Genomic DNA, 19090 nt, shown 5'->3' with positions numbered 1-19090 from the left:
GTGTACTCCCACAGTTTAATTTTTGTGCTATTAATAAAGGAAGAAGTTATGCATTCAATTACTTTTATTTGTTTCAGACTCATGTTAAATATATACAATGCTAATTATGTACAAAAGTGTGCATGTTAAAAATTTTCAGGTTACAAACTTGCAAATCCTAGAAAAGTGCAAAATTTTAAAACATCTTCCACCATGCTGTACAGGAAAAAAATCCATCATTAGCCAATATACACACTCTTAAAACACATTGATCAAAACAAAGTAAGACATACAGTATATTCTTAAAGCACCCAGAGGGAAAAAGATATTGCACAGAAGACAGACAGCAAGTTCATTATAGTGCCTGAAGGCTCATTTCTGAAAGTAGCTATTTCCAACACTTCTCAGACCTAACATTTGACTCTGAAAAGGCATTTTTTGGCATTTAAAGATCCATTTGTAATCACGTAATTGCACAATCTGTAAGAATTATCAGAAGATATGGTTAACTTTGCTGTAAGGCCTTTGCTTCCACCCCTGATTAGCTTCAGTAAAAATTCATCAGGCAAACTGAGTAGCATCACAGCTTCCATCAAAACACTGACCAAAGGGAGGTAAGTCTCACATGCACAATTTCTCTAATCTCATCCTAAGTTGCTCCTGCAGAATCAGAATATGTATTGCATGCTTTTCTTAAATGCTTTTTCCCCCCATGGCGTTCTTTAAGAAACAGCTAACTGCTGCATATGACTAAAGTAGTACTGTCAGGTGCAAGACTTAAGTTTATTTTAAAGCTATTTCAAGGCAAAAAATATGGCTCCCTTGAGAGGAAAATACTGACTAGATAGGAAGCTAAATAAATAAGTAGCCTCCAAGTTCAGTTAAATCTATGATATACATGGCTGGATGTTTTATATTCCAATCTCAAAACACCCTGGCAGCTTTAAACCATAATCTATACTGACAATCATGCTTCTGGGACACAAGATGTGTGATGAAATTATGTCTGTGCTGAGTATAAGCATAGATCTGAACTCTGGAAATACCTGCCAAATCTCTCAAGTCCACTGGACAAAACTAGGAAGCGGACACACTGAAGGAGCTCTATTGAAAATAAGTGAAACACCTATTTTATTTGGGCCACATAGGTAAATGTTAACTAAAAGAAAGACACACCAGTCTTCCACAGGTGCACAGCAAAAAGGTGAGTTAAAACTGAACAAAGGCTACCTTGGACTAAACACTGAAAGCAGTTCCTCACTTATGGGGTGTTCAAGACTGCAGTAAGGTGAATGGAACTCATCTGAAATGCAGAGCATGCTACGGTGCCACTCAAGAATTTTTACATTCAGGCATCTGATATCCATAACACTGAAGAAGGGAACCAATAGCATTTTACCAAATTTAATTTTCTTTTTTTAATGCAGTAGCTTCTTAGAAAACTTCCTTCAAAAGTATGTGCTTACAAGGGCAATTTAGTAATAAGATTGGCTCCTTGGAATGAAAGGCATCTTCCAAACACTTCAGTTGACTCTAACATTGGCATACAATGAACCCACATGTATATGATACCATGGAAACTTGCTCTCCCCAAAAGGACACTACCAACAAGTGTCATGTTTGCAGCCAAAATCAACACAGCTTTTAAGCCAGAAAGCATAAAAATACCTAGAAAGCACTGAAGCACATGCTTGAATTTCCATTCAAATAAATACAACTCTGTGTAGTGCTTTCACATAACAGTATTTATTAGATCAGGCCCTAGGCTCACTTTAGGGTATGCATTTAATGTGCACGCTTTTTTAAAATTCTTTGAAAGGGAAAAAAAAATATTCACAGCACCTCAGCTCAGCATTTACCATAGTCAGCAAGGTGCCTTTAGCAGTGGAAGACAGGAATGTTTCAAGTGACAATACAGAGCACGTGTCTACAGAGACTCTCAATACAGGAGCAGAAGGAGGTCGACATCTCTACACCCCTTCTGGCTCTAAAGCTCCCTACCATTCTATTATCTGTATATAGATACACATTTTCAACTAATCACACATACACAGTAAAAGCTTTGTGCAGCATTTGGTTCCTTTACTTAACTTTTCTAATGATTTTGATAATTAAGACTGGGAAAGGTTTGCAAAGGAAACATGGAAGAGGAAGACATGGTTTAGGGAAGTGAGGTATACAGCTCCCATTGACTAAAACAGTTACCAAATCTGTGCATTACAAAAATAAATTTATCATTCTTGCAGGACTATTTAAAGAATTTTTCCTTTAGTTCTTAGTTCTTTGCACTCATTTAAAGGACAAAGAAATACAACTTTCAAGGGAATCCTTATAAGACAGCCAATTGACTTGGCCATTTAAAGCCTGTGAAGACTGATAAACCTGTTTTGGGATAATATACATGATCTAAGACATGCCATAGGGGAAAAAGCTTGTTTATGTCAATGTTGCAGATTAGTAAAACAATTGTAATATTGATGTGGGTGAGTTTGGTTATTTTTGAGGGGAAGTTGTGAGAGTTGGGGGTAGTTTTGTTGGTTTAGTTTTTTTCTTTTTTTACTCTTTTTAATATCAAACAATTATTTTCCTAAGAACACCTAATTTCCACAATGTGTCTTAACCACCAGGACAAATGCAGTTACTTCAGGACTGGGATTATTGTGTTGTGCTGGTAAGGTACATGGATGATAGAAGATGTGGTTTCTAGATATTCTATGAGCAAGTAATGGATAAGTATATTGGTTACAGAAAAATCTGCCTCAGTCAGATGCTAACTTGAAGAGCATTTCACTTTCTGTATGTTTGTATAGTTCAAACCCAGCAAAGACTAGATGGGATTCTTCACTCTAGCTAAAAAGACAACTAAAAATACTATTAATAATTATAAGTAAATTGATTTAGAGAAATTTAACAAACCTTCTAATTGAAATAAAGGAGACATGTCTTCTAAATATCCTTTGGTACGCAAGTTCAAAACTGTGCTACAAAGAAGTTAATACTGCTAACTACTTAATCTCATCTGTATACAGGTATGAAAATTAGGTCAGTTTTCAGTTTCTTTTAGATATATATATTTACACTCCAACTTACTCATCTTCAAAGGTAAGCATATGTTAAACTTTGATAAATATTATTAGAGTTGTTCCAAAACTTAAACATATGAAGATATCACAAAGAAGATCTTGACAAATGTAGTGCTGTGAAATAAATTTCACTTAGGACTTGTTTGTTCTAAATTCTTCATTGGAATACTGTAATCTCAAGACTTTACTTTTTACATTTAAAAAACCTTAGAACAAAACCAAATGAGAATCTTATTTCACCAATACTACCTGAAAAACAAAATGGGATCCTAAGCTTTACTGACTGGAGGAAATCAAAGAATTATAAAAGTCAGTTCACCAATTCACAGTGCATAACAGGCTTCAAGTCAACTGACTAAACAGCTGATCAGAAGAATTATTTTCTATTTTTAAACATTATTGTCTACTTTCTATGCAAATAAGTTAAACCTAAAAGAAACAAGATACCAGCTAATGCTCACACTTAACGACTCTTTTATTTAAAGCTGGTTTCAAACAAAGGCAAAGTGCAGACCTTCACAGCCATGGAGGTCCTTCCAGATGGCCTCTGGCAAGGATGCCAAGCTGTAATGGTGTACACCTCCCACCCCTAAGGACCAGATCTCAGATCCAAAGGCCATGGATGTTGCCATTCTACCTGAGGCATAAAGCAGCAGCTCAGAGCTCACCCGCCCCCTCCTCATTCTTCTGCTGCTGCTGCTTTGTACTGAGCACAGACCAGCCTTGAGTTTAAGAGCCTATGAACTGTCCACATTTAAACCTGTCCAAGGTATTTGTGATGATCACCCAGTGCTTGTGATGCACTGAAATTATGGTATTCAAATGTCAAAGGTCTTAATCATAAATAATTTCAACTATTGCAACATTATGTTTTACTTAAACGGACACACTGTATTCATTATTCTTTAATATTGAAAAATGTTAATTCAGCTGTTGTATAAACATATCTAACCCACAATAGGGTGTTTTAAAATGTGTATACAAACCCCTCTGTGCAAGTGACAAGAAGCAAACTGTGCTCCCACCAAATACTACATAAGCCCCATCTCTCCCTTTTTCCACTTCATTCTCATAGCCTAAAACATGGTAATTTCCTGCCCCCTTCCCCCCCAAATAAACACTTAGCCTTGTCTATGCATTTAAGCACAACATTAATGCATACCTACAAAACCCGTCAATTCAATGCCCCAACTGAGTATTTTCAATCTCCCATAAGACAGAAAGATCTCACATTCTGAGCTGAAATACTATTAAACTACTCTACAAAGAGCTCCCCTGAAATCCCTTCTTCATGAAATCATCATGGACAAACATACTTCACATTCTCATGAACAAACTTAATACTTCCACAGTATCCTTAGTATTCTTACTGGATAGGTAATTGATTAAAAATAGTATTTTTCACTTCTCTATAGCTTATTTGAAAATATGCGATGTGGGTTAATTTACATTTTTTTACATACATGAAAAAACCCACACCACTCTACTTTTGGAAGCTTAATCTTCTCTTGGCAAGCGACTCAGGAAAATTATTCCTATTTTCTCTTAACTTTCCAGACAATCCAGTCTGTCACAGTGATTAGGCAGAATATTGCAACTATGCATAGACCCACTTGTTCACTGATCTGATTTATTATTTCATTTACAAAAGTTAAGAAAATGCAACACAGCTTACTTTACAATCAGTCATCAAGAGGGATTTTTTTTTCCAATAAAGAAAGTGAGGAGGAGAAATCGGTTTGAATGAGACTAACACAACTTGTAAAGATTATCCTTTAGCAGGGTAAGGAGATATTATTATTTCTATAAAGTCAATAAATATTGTGCTTAAAGTTAATGAAATGAGATTATTATGTTCCTCAGGTAATTCAACAATTCCCCAGCCACAGGGAATATCTGATAACATTTATGAGATATACAACACACATTCATTTAAATAAATAAATAAAAAATAACAAGAAAAGTGATGGTAGAGGGAAGAAAGGGGGACCCAAAAGGGCACATATTAGCTAACAATCACTTACACCTGCCTTGTATCTGTGCTCCCCTCACCCCATGGGATTTTCTTCTTTTAATACATACATGAATATACATATATACACACACACACACACATATATACACATACACACACACCTTCGCACACTGATCTGGAAATTCATATTCTTCCCTCAGCACCCAGCTTTTCTAACAGTATAGGGTTTATAATTTCAATCAGTATCATTAGAAAAATATCAGATTGATAGGAAAATGCACACCCTTCTATCATCATGTATTGCTAAACCAAAAAAAACAAAAACATATCAGTAATGGCTTCTCCAAAACATATTCAGCAATTTGATAGATCACACATAATGATCTGATATTTTCTTTTACCAGGTCTTAAATGCATTTTGAAAATGGATATATCAACTGTTTTTCCCTGTTTATTTTACAGAAAAAAAATATGGCTAACAACTGGTTTGGTGAACACGAAGCCAAGAAACAAACAGGTGCTATTTTTAATTGAATTGTGCTGCAATGTTGCATAATGATTCTGCAGGGGAAATTTATCATTTGTTTGCAGAAGTTGCCTTACTAATGAAGCAGATTGATATTTGACCAATCTAGATAATGAGTCTTCCTGGATATTTCTGCAAGATCTTAAACATATAATGAGATTTCTTGGTGTATGTCTTAAGTTTACTTAACAATATAAATAATTTTCAGCAGTAATATTTCCTACCTCCTTCAGCTCCTTCACCACCTCCAACTCCTTTGAAGTTATTCATGTCTGTACTTAAAACAATTTCTGATAAAGTAGTGCAACACAGATGTTCCTTGCAGAACAGCCTAAAATTGGAACTACACAAAAGGAGAGAGCAATAGCCATTTGCACAAACTGTAATAAAGTTCATTAGGCTAACAAACATATTGAGAAGGTCGTAACCATCATCTATTCAATTCTGAATCCAACCATTACAACTACCAGAGTTTTAATTTACTGGGAAACAACAGTGCTGTCAAAGCAAAGCCAAATACCTTGTTATCAAGGAGCATCTGGCCCTACTCAGCTTTACATCAAATGCTACTTATCTTAAATTCAATTAGTAATCTGGGGTTTGAAGACTTGTGGGGGGACTGTTCAGGGCTTTTTTAGTCCTCCCAAAACACAGTTTTAGCAGCTGTTGAGAGAGGGATTTTGCTGTGAAGAAGTCAACACAGTTAAGGACAAATATGCAAGCAGGCTAACTTGCATGAGTACATATGCTTATTACTGTAGCTCTACCATAGCTTCTTCATCCACAAGAATCAAAGGGCTTCAGAATCAAAGCCCTAATTACATACTTATACATCTAAAGTGACCAAAAGATTAAACATTTTTCTGGAATCCATTAGAGAATGTAGAAGCAGCAATCACTTGGAATCTTGGGTGTTATATTCAGTCTCTCCTGATGAAATCTGGCTGAGCCGTTTGCTTGATCCCCACAGCTTGCGGGAAAGCTGACCTGAGCGCATCTGTTTAAAAGTAATTCAGAGAAACAAAAGGAGGGGGAGGGGATAAGGTGGACAAATTAAAAAAGAATTCAGACACTGAATCTGGTGAAATGCAGACACTACAATGTACTGCATAAACAAAATATACCAACAAAAATTATTTGAAAATAAACTAAAAGTTACACTTAGGGATTATTCTTGGGACTGACAAAAACAAGACACAAAACACTAAGCACAGTCTTCTCTGAATTTGAACAGTTGAAAGGGTATTACCCACTAATGTGTACTAATATGCTTAACCTACTTCAACCAGCTTAGAAAGAGTGTTTAGATTGCTATTTTGATAGGAAGAGAAAAGAAGAGGTGAATGCCAAGCAAAAATGAACTGAATGAGAAGAAAGGACATTTTATTTTAGAAATTTCAAACAGAAATTGCTAGAAGTGGGAAAGAAAAATAGCCAAGATGCAGGACAGTGATAGCAGAATAAAGGAAAGAGAGAAAGGTTATCTCCTGGTATCAAATTTATACAGTCTTCCAAAGATCCTGGGTGAAGTGCTCAGAGGAATGTTTAAAGCAGAAGTAATTCATCGTGAGTATTCCATAGGATAAGATGGATAACAAGCAACCAGAGGCTATGTTAAATCCAGCATCTGGTAGTCTACAATCTGACAGCAGTTTGTAAGAAACCCATCATTACCTAAGCACAAGGTTGATGATTGGCCAGTAGTGATCAGCCTGGCAGCTGACTAGGTTCTGAAAATCCTTGCAGTTCAATAAATAAGATCCATGCCTTTACAAATTTGAGAACAGTTCCACACAGTTACTACCACAAATGTCACCTGCTTCAGAGCTGTAACAGCAGAGCAGCAGTGTTCTAGAAAAGGCACAGCACTAACCAGGATTAACACTAACAAGTGATAATTGCCCAGACTTCTGCAATATCCACAACAGCCAATTAACTGTTAAAAATACAAAAGCATTTATTATACTCCACTATCAGAAACTGTCAGTGCAAAAACACTAAAGGCCAATCTGAACAGCAAGCAGCATTTCACTTTTTGCACATTTAAGCAAGTCTGTGCTAAGGATCCAATCCTCTGTCCTAAGGATCAATATCACCACTGAAAGCCGGAACTACAACACTGTCTTTGCATACAGATAAAGTTCCAGGAATTAACACATTCCTTCCAAAATAAGTCATTCAACAAATGAACACCACACATACACACACTATTCAAATATATTGATTGATGCCATTATAGAAAACTAGAAAATCTGGGACATAATGTTGTTCCTTATATGTTTGTGTTAAAAAAAAAATAAATCTATTTACACAAACATTAAGCTTGCATATTATCTGAACTGTAAACAGAAAATCCTGGGAAAAAAGTCACTGGAAAGCCTCTATAACCATAAAAGGAATCCAGTCTTTGAAACAACACTTTCTGCATAGTTAGAAAAATAGATGTGATTAAAAAATGAAAATAAGAAAACAAAAAGCCTCCAGTCTAATGATACACACAAATTTCAGCCTACAAAAGATCTTTTCTATGGAATAGGAAGCTTAGAAATGACAGTGGCTTTAAAACTGCTGTTACAGCCGTATGTTTAACCACATAATAATCAGCTCTTTTTCAACTCTGCAATAGAAAACTGAAAGCCAGTGGAAATCTCCCCTCCACATCCAGTGCAAGCAAAATCAGACTACCATTGTGTGAATATTTTTCCAATATTAAACTATGTATATCCTAGCAAGAAAATTTAAAAATACTGACAAATAAAGTTGCTCTGTTTTCACATTTAAAATATAAAATAGAATTAATACACACTTTTCCAGCATGTACTAAAGATCATGCAAAAGTGATTATCACATTTTCAAATAAATACATAGCACAACAGAGAATGAGTTATAAAGATAATAAGCAGCTTTAAGTTAACTCAAGTACTTTGAAAGTCATTACAAGAAGTAATTAAAGCAAAAACTATGGTTTGGCACAAGAAAACTTGGGCATATCTAATTGAGAGATGGATGCTCTGTCATCGATATTGCATATGCAGGACCAACAAGTTTCTATTCACCATGTGGAGCACAAGCATACTGGGAACCTACAGAAGTGATTCCCTGTGCATTGCCATTAGAGACTCTCAACAGAAAGAAGTAACACCTTTTTCCCCAATGTCAGTCAATGCATATTAAAAGATATCTGATAGAAACCATAAAAAAAAAAAAAAAAAAGTAGCTTGCTCTCTTTCATTTCCAATTTTCTTCTGGAAAATTATTTCATCAAGTAGAGGCTGACAACACTATCCCATTCAGAAAAGGTTAGCTATTATGACTTTGCTCATTCAGATGTGAGTGACAAAGTCTGGAAGTTAGTCCAGCTGAGCTTCCCATCTGTGATCCCTATACACATCTGGTTCTTAATCAGAACTTTCAGTAGAGCAGTCTCAAAAGTTATTTGTTTCCCACTGAAAACTGAAACTTGCTCTTAAATTTACCCTGCCACAGAGGAGACCTCTTGCTCAACTGGAAAGCAGAAATAAGTGAACTTCCCACTGTTCGGTAGAAAAAGTTCTTGATGGTGGGTTTTACCTCTGCTGGCTTGCCAACACCAACGATAATCAACTTGCCATCCTCCAAGCCCACAAGGATGTGGCTGTACTCTTTGGTGACAGAAATGCAATGGATTGGCAGTCTCATGGCTAAGGGAGAGATGCTCAGGCTCAGGCTGAAAGGAACAAAAACCAGAGAGAGAAATTACATCATGTATTTGCTTGCACATACTGTGAAGAATCACAAGCAAGTGAAATTGCTGTCCACAGGATGCACTATAAAACAGTTTCTCAAGGATAAAATTTGCAGTTTAAATTATCTAACTGTATCCTAAGAATGTAATTTTATCCCAAAATAGAGCTTCAATAACAAGAACAGATGTGGATAGGTTAAGTCAGTAAGCTAAGACATTTTCACTGAAGAACAGTAACATTAGTCCCACAGGTGCCTAAGTGACAAACATCCCTCCCATTCTGAGGAGCAATGGAGCTCTACAGATCTAAGTGGTAAGTGGAGCTTAAAACTCAGTGCAAAACTACGTGAGGCTTGGTCCTGCAGTTGCTGAGCTCCCTGTGACTAATCACAGCAGTCTGCAAACTGACAGCTCCTCCTGTCAGTTCTAGGCGTTTAACTGGGATAAGTGTCTGGCAAGAAAGAGATCTGTTACAACCTCTCATTTTATTTTTCTCCACATCTTAGTTCCACCAAAACAATTTTTTAGGGGGGAATACAGAAAAAGCAACAGCTATCACCTATAGCACCAAGCACAGTTTATTACACAGCCATTTCTCTATGAGCCTCCACATTTGTATCGCAGCAGAAGTGGTGGTACATTACCTGTAGAGGTCCCGTATGGAAAGAAATCCCTGCAAGCTGCCCATGACGATATATTCACCAGTTACACACAGGTCAGACACCTCCTCCTTCAGAGTCTCAGAGCCCAGATATTTCCCATTGACAGAGTAGAGATGTAATGCATTCTTATCCTGAAGAGATCAAAAATAAATGTGTTACAGAGGACTGATAGGATGAAGAGTATTGTACTTGTTTCTTGTGCTCAATAAAAGGCAGTAATCTGGCAACAACCCACAGACGATAATGCTGACAACAGTCTCCCTGTTGAATGATGCAAGAGTAGTGAGCATCATTATACTCAATGTCTGTGGAGGTAAGGTCCTGTATGAAGTTTTTGAAGCTACCTCTTGATGTAACGGTGTAGTCCATTCCATCAATTCTAATTTCCTGGAAACATCCATGGATTTAATAGACAAGTCCCTATTTTATAGTAACTTTTTTTAAGAAAGAAGAAAGCAAGATTGTACTAATCTTCAGCCTTGCTACTACACCCCTTCCTCTCTTGCCCTCCCAAATCCAAAAGCAGAAGGAAATACATATTTCCGCAGAGCTAGATCCAGAATTCTAGACAAGCCAATGACTTCTTGCTGGATTACAGATGCAAATAACAAAACCATCTTAAGTTCTTCCAGCCTGGCATAACCTTGAATCTCTTCTCTCCCATCTTCCTAATTTAGTTAGTATACCTACATCAGAGATTTGTTTTCCAAGAAATCTCCCATGTTTAAAGAAATCACAAGAGCTCTACCATTATTAAAGCAACTATACAGCTCAAGAGACAAAATCTTATAGCTGTATCTCCAATCCCAAACTAAGAAACTCTGTGGACACTGACCATCTTGCACCCAGAACTTCTGCTGTCCCTATAAGCCTCTGTTCCTGTGCACAGTGGAACTTGTTTCCCTTAGTTTTTCAGTCCAAAGTGGCTCTCCCAAGAAGACTCATTAATGTGTGCTTGAGCATCTTGCAGGTGTTTGGAGATTTTCATGAAACTCACAGGAGCACAATATGCCTGTCACTTACCTTTAATCAAATTTCACTTGGCTAGCAAAATTTTAAAAAACATGGAAACTGACACTGCACGCTCAAAAAGCCTCATTACTATGGGAAAGGAGATAAAATTAGATACTCTTATGATTAAAATTTTCAGTGACAGAAACTGAGGTTTTCCACAAACTTAAGTACCTTGAGAGTAGTCTTTCCTTCCACGCTGGTGTGGACAACTATATGGCCTTCCCAGGACACAGCCAGATTGGGAACAGTCAGCAGCAGAGAACTCTCACAAGGCGGTCGCAGAGTCCTCACGTACTGACCTTTCCGAATAGTGCGGACAATGACGGTGCCATCCTGCAGCAACCACGTTTGGGGGAGATGATATTCAGCAGGAGAGTAAGCACAACACTCAGAATTTACATGCACAGGATATAGGGAAGACTCTGAATGCACTTCAATCCTTAGTGGGAGATAAGGACTCCTGAGCATTAGGAACTCTGCACAAAGAAGCCTTCCCCTCAAGACCATGAACTACAGGCATATGAATAAAACAAATGCAAGCAGGGCAAGAGGGAGGACAGGCAGCAAATCAGCCACTTCACAGTTCACACTTATGAGTAGGCATTACATGGAGTACAAAGGCAGAGTTCAGCAGCCTGCCTGTGCAGTACCGTAAGGCATAACATGAGAAAGTGGCACAGAACCTTCAGAGTTAACACAGCAAGGAAGAAACCATCAGAACACTGTTGCTATGAGAATCTTAAAATCTCCATGTCCACACATACTAAAGCTCATCTGTGCAGAATAACACCACAGAGAACATGAGGCCTATGCTCTGCACTGCAGTTTGAGATAGTCTGATTTAAGCAGACAGCAAAGGGGATGGCAAATATCTTCTTGATAAGCAAGGCTGAAGAAAAAGATTGTGAAATAGACTCTTTTTCCATTATTCCTAATCAACTTCAAACACCTTATGTGGTTTGAGTTTGGTTGAGAAGAGGCAAAAAAAAGGACAAGGAGGAAGGTGCTTACCCTGGATCCTGACACTGCCATATCCAGTTCAGTGCTGATGCCAACACTTGAAACTTCATCAGTGTGCCCATAAAGGATCTGTAATGGCTTAGGTGCCAGGCCTACAGGCACTCCTCCCTGAGAGTAACAAAAAGTGCAATGACACATTCTCTTGCAGCTGAAGAACAAACAAAAAATGAACTTCTGGTATCTTCAGTACCAGTTGTGTGAGGTGTACATCTGACAGAGGCCAAAGCCAGAGGCCTAACTCACCACTCCAATATCAATGTATTACCCTCTATGGCAGCACCTCACTTACTGAAATCTCAAAAATGAATGAACATGTAGTTACTGGGTGGGTGTGAGAGACAAGGTTACTTAGCTGGCTGCTTCCTATCCCTGCAGGTGTCCAGGAGTGCAAGGACAACAGTAAGCAGGCCTAACAGGAGTTGTTCACATACCCCATTCACACACTCATTCTTCACCTGTGCATCTGGACTTGTCCATTTCTTAGAGTTTACCCTGGAATCAAGTACTATCTTCACAATCAAGCTTTAAAAAGCTGAAAATTACTTTTATTTTACTGAAAATAACAGCAATTCTTTCCATTTCCCAAGAAAAAGGGAGCTAATAGCACTTCTCAGTGATTACCAGCAGTATGATACACAAAAGAAAATCTTGGAATAATGCTCATTAAAAACTGCAACATCCCCTCATAACTACAGGGTATCACAGCTTTTGTCCCAGTGAGTGTACTGTCAGCATATACAGACTTATTCTCAAACCAGTTCTAAGGAAAGAACTCTCCTTAGAGAGAAGATACTGTAAATAGTTCCACAGAGAACTATTTATTTTCATTTCTGTGATAAAAATTTGTTTGCCAATCAGGTCCTGAAAGCCTGAAGCATGCAGGACTACAGAACAAGTGTCAAAATACAGAAGGTGTCAATGTGGAGATGACAAGTAGAATGGAAATGCAGTATGCAGTCCATTGCTGCCACTTTGTAAAGACCAATATAAAGGTCTCACAAGAAACATTTGCTATGCATAAAATAGCATTTATATATCTATTAATAAAAAATACATTAAAAACCTTAAGAAAAAGCACTTCTAAATAAAGATCATTTCCAGAGTGTGAGTTAACTCATCATGAAAAGATAAACTAAAAAAATCTCCAACATTTATCCCCACTTGGGACAAAAAGCTGCTTGTATAAGCACTGAGGTCTTACTTTTTTTGACCATGCACTGTTACTACAAAGCAATTCTTTACAGAATTATAAATACTCAGACCATAAAGACAGCTTCCACAAAAGCACATGCAGTTATGTACCACTCTACTGCTTTAATGTGCTGACTTTAGTTCCACAATGTGCACAGGGTGACTTGATGAAATCTACTGTCCGAAACACAACAGCTTCCCCCAGCAATTAATCCTACTTTATATACTAAATGCAGCAATCAGCATTTAAATGCATAATGATGGAAATCATGAATGAGTGTAAGTACACTCGTGGATCACACAACTGCTTTCCCTGTGTGAAAGCATGAGACCAATATTAAAGAATTCTCAAATGCCAGTGCAAACACAGGTAATAGACAGTGCTGTCTTTGCTGTAGTTACCAACACCCACCACAGAGAAAAGACAGTGCTAAAACGCAATTACTAGGAGTGAAGAACTGCCTAGAAATGTAAAATTCTTATTGTCTGCCCTGAAAATAATCTATGAAATCTTTAAGATAGCCTCTAAAATAATGCACTTCAGCTATATAGTAACTAATATGTATAGTACTTCAGAGAAGACAATGGGAGTAAAATTACTAAGCTAATTGATTTTAGTGCACCATCTTCCCTATAAAACTGAAAAGAAATCAATAAAACATAAAGCAAAACAGTGAAAAAAAATACACCCAGAAGCTGCTTCTGAGTATGCCTAAATAACCCACCTGCTGAACTATTTGCCATATCATACAGGTAGTATCTCTGGAGCCTGAAATTAAATGAATTCCACAGTGGTCTATTGCCAAGCACGTCACAATATCTAGATAAAGAAAAGAAGACAAAGTTGTCACAGGGGTAATTAAGCCTAATTTCGCACAGACTGACAATGTGGATACAATTTGTCACACTGTATCCTGATTTGCAGACAGCGTGAAACCCTCTGCTGTGATAAGGGCTGGTGACACTATTAAACAATGAAATCATCATACAGCCAAATGTACCCACTTGACACATTCAGCTTTGCTACCTAAAAATAGCAGGCAAGGTTTATTTTGAAACTACATCAAAGCACCAGTCCAATGACTGAAAAGCCATGCTCAAGTATTTATGCATAATCACAATTCAAGCATTCTTCTGCTCTTGTGCTGCCATTCCTTTATAGCTGCTACACTTGTGTGCCCAAGGGACGTGGCTATTTCTGGGAACATCAAATAACACACATAACCCTTTCCACTTCCCAACACAGAGTGACTGACCCATGTGCCTGATGTGCTGTCCCATCAGTTTGCCTTTCGTAAGGGATGTCACTCGGATGCTGTTGTCCCAGTGTCCGCCACTGAAGAGCAGCTTTGCGTCATGGGACACTGCAAACAGCTTGGAGGTGATCTCCAGCCCTGGGGCAAAAGGACCACTCATGCTGCGCTGTGCTCTGCAGGCAAACGATGAGCAGTTAACAGTAACCTTGGTTCACATTCACCTTTTTTGCACTTCCTCTGTCTTTAAACATCAGTAATGAATTCCATCTACAGAAGAGGCTACACCCATGGCAAAACTCTCACTGCCACCAGTGATTGGAAGCAAGATTTCATCTCAGTTTTTTATCAGCCTTTTACACAATTGGATAACTCATGTCCCTACTAAGCATTGGAACATTAAAGACAAAAAGGAATTTTCTAAAAACAAAAAGGAAATATGCCACATATGCCTACGTAGTACTACAGCATAAGAATGTATGAAGACCATCTCAGATTCCACAATGAGTTTTTAAAATTGATAATTAGAAAAAATTAGAAGTAGCTCTAAGAATGAAGCCTGAAATACCACTTACATAACTGTACTAGAATGCTATTACAGATTAGAGGCAATATTACTGAACACCAGAAGATGCAATCTTAAGTGAAAACTCAGACAGTGAAAACAGTATATCGCTGATTTTCAACAATTATTGTATTTCATTATTTTGGATGCGTTCATCTGTACCCCTCCTCAAAATTTGCTTACTTGGGATTTGTCACTGTTGTATCTTTGATGAATGTAAAATAGTTGGAAATATTTTTGTCATAAGGCAGCCAACCATGAGTTCCAATAACGCAGTTCAGACTTGTCGTTACCTAAAAAAGTTTAACAAAAAAGTTGATGAAACCCAGAGGTTTACATTCTGCTTGCCTTGATGCTAATGGAGCTTGCATAAAGTCCAGCAGAGGCTTCTTGAAAAGGATAAAGCACATGCTTATCCTCCATAAAGGAAAAAGCACATGCACCTCTTCCAGAACAAACAAATAAATTAAAAAATCCCACTCAGATGAGTTAGTCCACATGCGGCACACAGAACCATATTAGAACAGTCTATGTTCTACATAGGTCGGAGAAGTTGGGGTAGAAAGGATGGGAGGAGCCAACCAACCCCTCTCAAATATTTAATTACAAATCAGTCATTTAGTTTAAGCTGCTGCTTCTTCTCTTCTCTGAATACTAACTGTTAATAGCAAACATATTAACAAAGGAAGTTTAACAAACATTGTACTATAGTTTCATTTCTGAGGAAGTAAAAAAGGAATCTAATATTCAAGGTTACTTTGATTAGATATTTATGAAAAACACAAGGAGCATTTTAGATGTGCTCAAATAACCTATGAATGTACCACATTAAGCCAAGATAATAATTTTGACATACAAAATAGGAATATTGGAATATTTTTCCTGCAAAACAGAGGTATTACTGCACTGGGGCCAGTATCTAGGCCATATATACAGATGCAGATACAAAACCACTGTTCTCTTCTCATTGTTTGGTATCTGCCATAGTACAAGAATGTGTGTTAGTGCAAGACTTAGGCTTAGGAACAGTGCAGGCCTTTGGAATGTGCATGCACCAGATATGGTATAGTTTAACATACAGGCTGGAATGCAATGACAAACAATGACACCATTAAGAACCCAATGCTGTAGTTTTAAATATGGGCTGCATTGCATTAGCAAATTAGTTGTTGCAGGAAAGTCAATCAAGTAGCAACTTACAATATGCCTCACTATAATTTACAGTCATATCTCATCAGCTTTTAAATGCCATTCAACAAATCAGCCTGACTTCTCCTTGAAGATAAATATTTATCTTAACTGACATTTGCTACAGGTTAAAGGAACACATTTGAAAAGGAGCAGTTAAGAAATATTTCTCTACAAGCTGCATACAAAAAATACACTCATTTGACTATGTGCAGTTAAAGAACAGTATTGACATGCAACTCACCAAGATCTCTGGGCTTCCCTGAGAAATAAAGGAACGTGACTGATTCTTGGGGACAACAGCTTTGACAATGGGCACACCATCACTAATTCCCTAAGAGAAAGGACATGGGTTTGATCTGATTATATCCAAAAGCTAAAGGATAAATCTAGAACCTGTAAAGAGTTAGATGCAAAGCCTCTGGAATCAGTGTCAGGCCTGTAGAGCATGCTAAGGCACTGGCACACACCCATTCAGTTTGTGCAGGTAAGCTTCATCACAAACACTGCAAATGAAACCCTGACCCCAATTAGGGAGTTCAACTACCAAGGTCAGTGATTCCTCACACACCAGCAGTGAGGCTTGCAGCTTTCTTGGTGTGGTGACTAATTTAATACTCAAACAACACCCACACAAGCAGCCAGCAGATTATGGGATTCAACCTCTATGAAGCCAACTAGAAAGACAGAGCTCATTTAATACACATTGCATTGTAAAATATTTTCTCTAAATAGGAAGCAAGTTTATTTTCATCTAGGTTGTGACCTTTTGTTTCAAGTACATCAAATTTCAGGTTAGACTTCAAACAATTTCAAGTAACACATCTACCTCTATGAAGAATGACTTCAGCTCAGTGAGGTGTTGGAAGAGATTCAGAGTAGAGGTATCACTTTTAGTTAGTCTTTGTACTACCTCTTCTGCTGACAGCCTTTGTGGATGGGGCTCCTAGGAGGCAATATTTGAAGGAGTAACAAATTAGACTAGTTTATCAATTGGTTCAATGTACACGAGATACTCAGCATCTTAATGGGAAAACAGTCTTAAATACCTAATATCCCTTCTTGAAGTAAATTTATTTATTTTGAAAATGGATTTTTTGGTAATGTGGCAAAGATTTAATGTTTCTAAAATTACAAACCATTACCTTAAAAACCATTGTTTTTCAGAAGTCCCTGTAACTCAGTTGTTTTTAACCACAGAGGTCTGGTTGAGAGGAAACAAAAGAGCAGTACCTTTAACAGCTGACAGGGAGTTTGCCCAAAATTGTTTATCATCCCTTCTAAAGCCTTCCTTTCTTTCTCATCTGTTAAAGCATCCAAATCCACAGCCCCTGGATCACAATCAGAACGATGAAGAGTAGGAAAAAAAAAAAAAAGAACACAATCCAAACAATTTATTAACAACCAATATGGTCAACTTAATTTACTTGCAGCATTACGACCCTTTACCCCTAGAAAAGCCCCAGACAATGCCTCTATTTAAAACACAATCTGAAAACTCCACTCTGCATGCAGAATTTTAAGTGTTTCTGTCAGGGCAAGAATTGTAGGCCTTGGTCTTAACAAATGAATTCGATTTACCTCATTGCAAGCAACAAGTAGCACACAAAAACTACCCAAAAGTTAGCTGTGAAATTAACAGATTAAATTTGTCTCTAATATTAGCAGCTTTCAAGCAATGTGCCTGAACCCTAAGCCACAAGAAACCTCTTCCAACAAATGCTTTTAAGGAAGTAAATAAGCAGCAAGAAAACCTAGTAACTTTTAGAAAAAAAAAAAAAAGACAAGGAACTATAACAGCCCTCCTTTAAAAAAAACTATACTTTTTTTGATGACACATTACAAGATTTGCTGCCATTTTTCATCTATAAATCTGCTGCCTTACCATATGCTACTGAATGGTAAACTCACAAATCAAGTGTCTACTGTCTAATAATGAAAACTCACAAGCCTGATGACAATGACAAGAGAACATGCTGCTTTGTACCTTCATAAGTACAATAATAGAACACATTAAGCGCCTCCACTGCAGCTGGTCCCCTCTGCTTGTAGCCAAAAATCAAATCTATCCATTCATGAAGATGAGCAGAAACATACTCAGATTCCTAGAAGGAAAAAAATGCTCTGTAAGAATAAGAAATACTGCTCCCATCTTGAAGTTTTTACTATTCTCTGTGGAAAAGATTCAATTCCTAAATTAAGAGTATCCACAAATTAGGTATTTAGCAATATATAGAGCAGAAGCATAAGCATCTTGTGTGTTATGGGCAGTAACTGCCAGGTAAGAGGGAAAATCAATACAGTGACACAAGAGGTATGCACTTTTGAAATGCACCTGTGCAAGGGAAGGTACCCTGCCAGCTCCCTAACACCAGACAGTGTCATCTTTAAGGAGCCAAGGAAGCCTACTCACCTACCTCTGCATTTTATCTCCTAGGGCAGCAAATGCCCAAATCATTAGTGCCCAAAATGCCCAAGAAATTAAATGCTCTTTTCAGCATTTTATCAACATGCACAGAGCTTTTAACTGGAAGTTCTAACGGTACTTGCAATGTCAAATGCAACCACAACTCTAGTTTGAACGCCATCCCACTTGTTTTACATTTAAGCCACAGTAACAAAGTGCAGGTGCACTTCCTTTATGTCATACATAGAAACAACATCTTACCAGAGCCTTCCTGTGTTTATAAATAAAGTCTTCTGGGGAGTGGGCCCACTTAGGTAGAACAACATCATTTACCACCTCTTTGGACATTTGAAGCTGGCCTAAGTTAAAACCTGGTGAATAATTCAGAAGAAAAGTTTTAGAGTTGCTACAAAATATTTCAAGTACCTTGATTTCTCAGTAAAGATTAAAAATCATTATTTTCTCAATGCAAGAGAAGGATATTGAAAGTTATTAATGTAAAT

At 37.4% G+C, this 19090-nt stretch overlaps 1 protein-coding gene across 8 annotated transcripts in view; it reads right to left on the bottom strand.

Moving 5' to 3' along the window:
- Positions 1–49: 49 nt before the first annotated feature.
- The window catches only part of NBEAL1 (neurobeachin like 1), a 79930-nt gene continuing 60889 nt past the window's right edge, over positions 50–19090 (bottom strand). For 4 of the 8 annotated variants that reach the window (XM_041403727.1, XM_041403728.1, XM_041403730.1 and 1 more), the window contains 13 exons: positions 18849–18958; positions 18168–18285; positions 17414–17511; positions 17010–17126; positions 16425–16514; positions 15176–15285; positions 14431–14603; positions 13900–13994; positions 11975–12091; positions 11135–11296; positions 9932–10080; positions 9134–9269; positions 50–6560 (listed from right to left, as the gene is read on the bottom strand). In XM_041403727.1, coding sequence (XP_041259661.1) covers positions 6459–6560; positions 9134–9269; positions 9932–10080; positions 11135–11296; positions 11975–12091; positions 13900–13994; positions 14431–14603; positions 15176–15285; positions 16425–16514; positions 17010–17126; positions 17414–17511; positions 18168–18285; positions 18849–18958 — 1577 coding nt within the window. In that variant the 3' untranslated portion in view covers positions 50–6458. Of the gene's footprint in view, positions 6561–9133; positions 9270–9931; positions 10081–11134; positions 11297–11974; positions 12132–13899; positions 13995–14430; positions 14604–15175; positions 15286–16424; positions 16515–17009; positions 17127–17413; positions 17512–18167; positions 18286–18848; positions 18959–19090 lie in introns of those variants that run through there. The other 4 variants (XM_041403729.1, XR_005952578.1, XR_005952579.1 and 1 more) reach the window with 4 other exon arrangements.

Source organism: Onychostruthus taczanowskii, unplaced genomic scaffold, assembly GCF_017590055.1.
Source record: "Onychostruthus taczanowskii isolate IOZ18803 unplaced genomic scaffold, ASM1759005v1 scaffold20, whole genome shotgun sequence".
In the NCBI taxonomy this organism is placed as follows: Eukaryota; Metazoa; Chordata; class Aves; order Passeriformes; family Passeridae; genus Onychostruthus; species Onychostruthus taczanowskii.
Note: the sequence above shows the minus strand (reverse complement) of the source record. Positions and strands in the feature narration are given on the sequence as shown.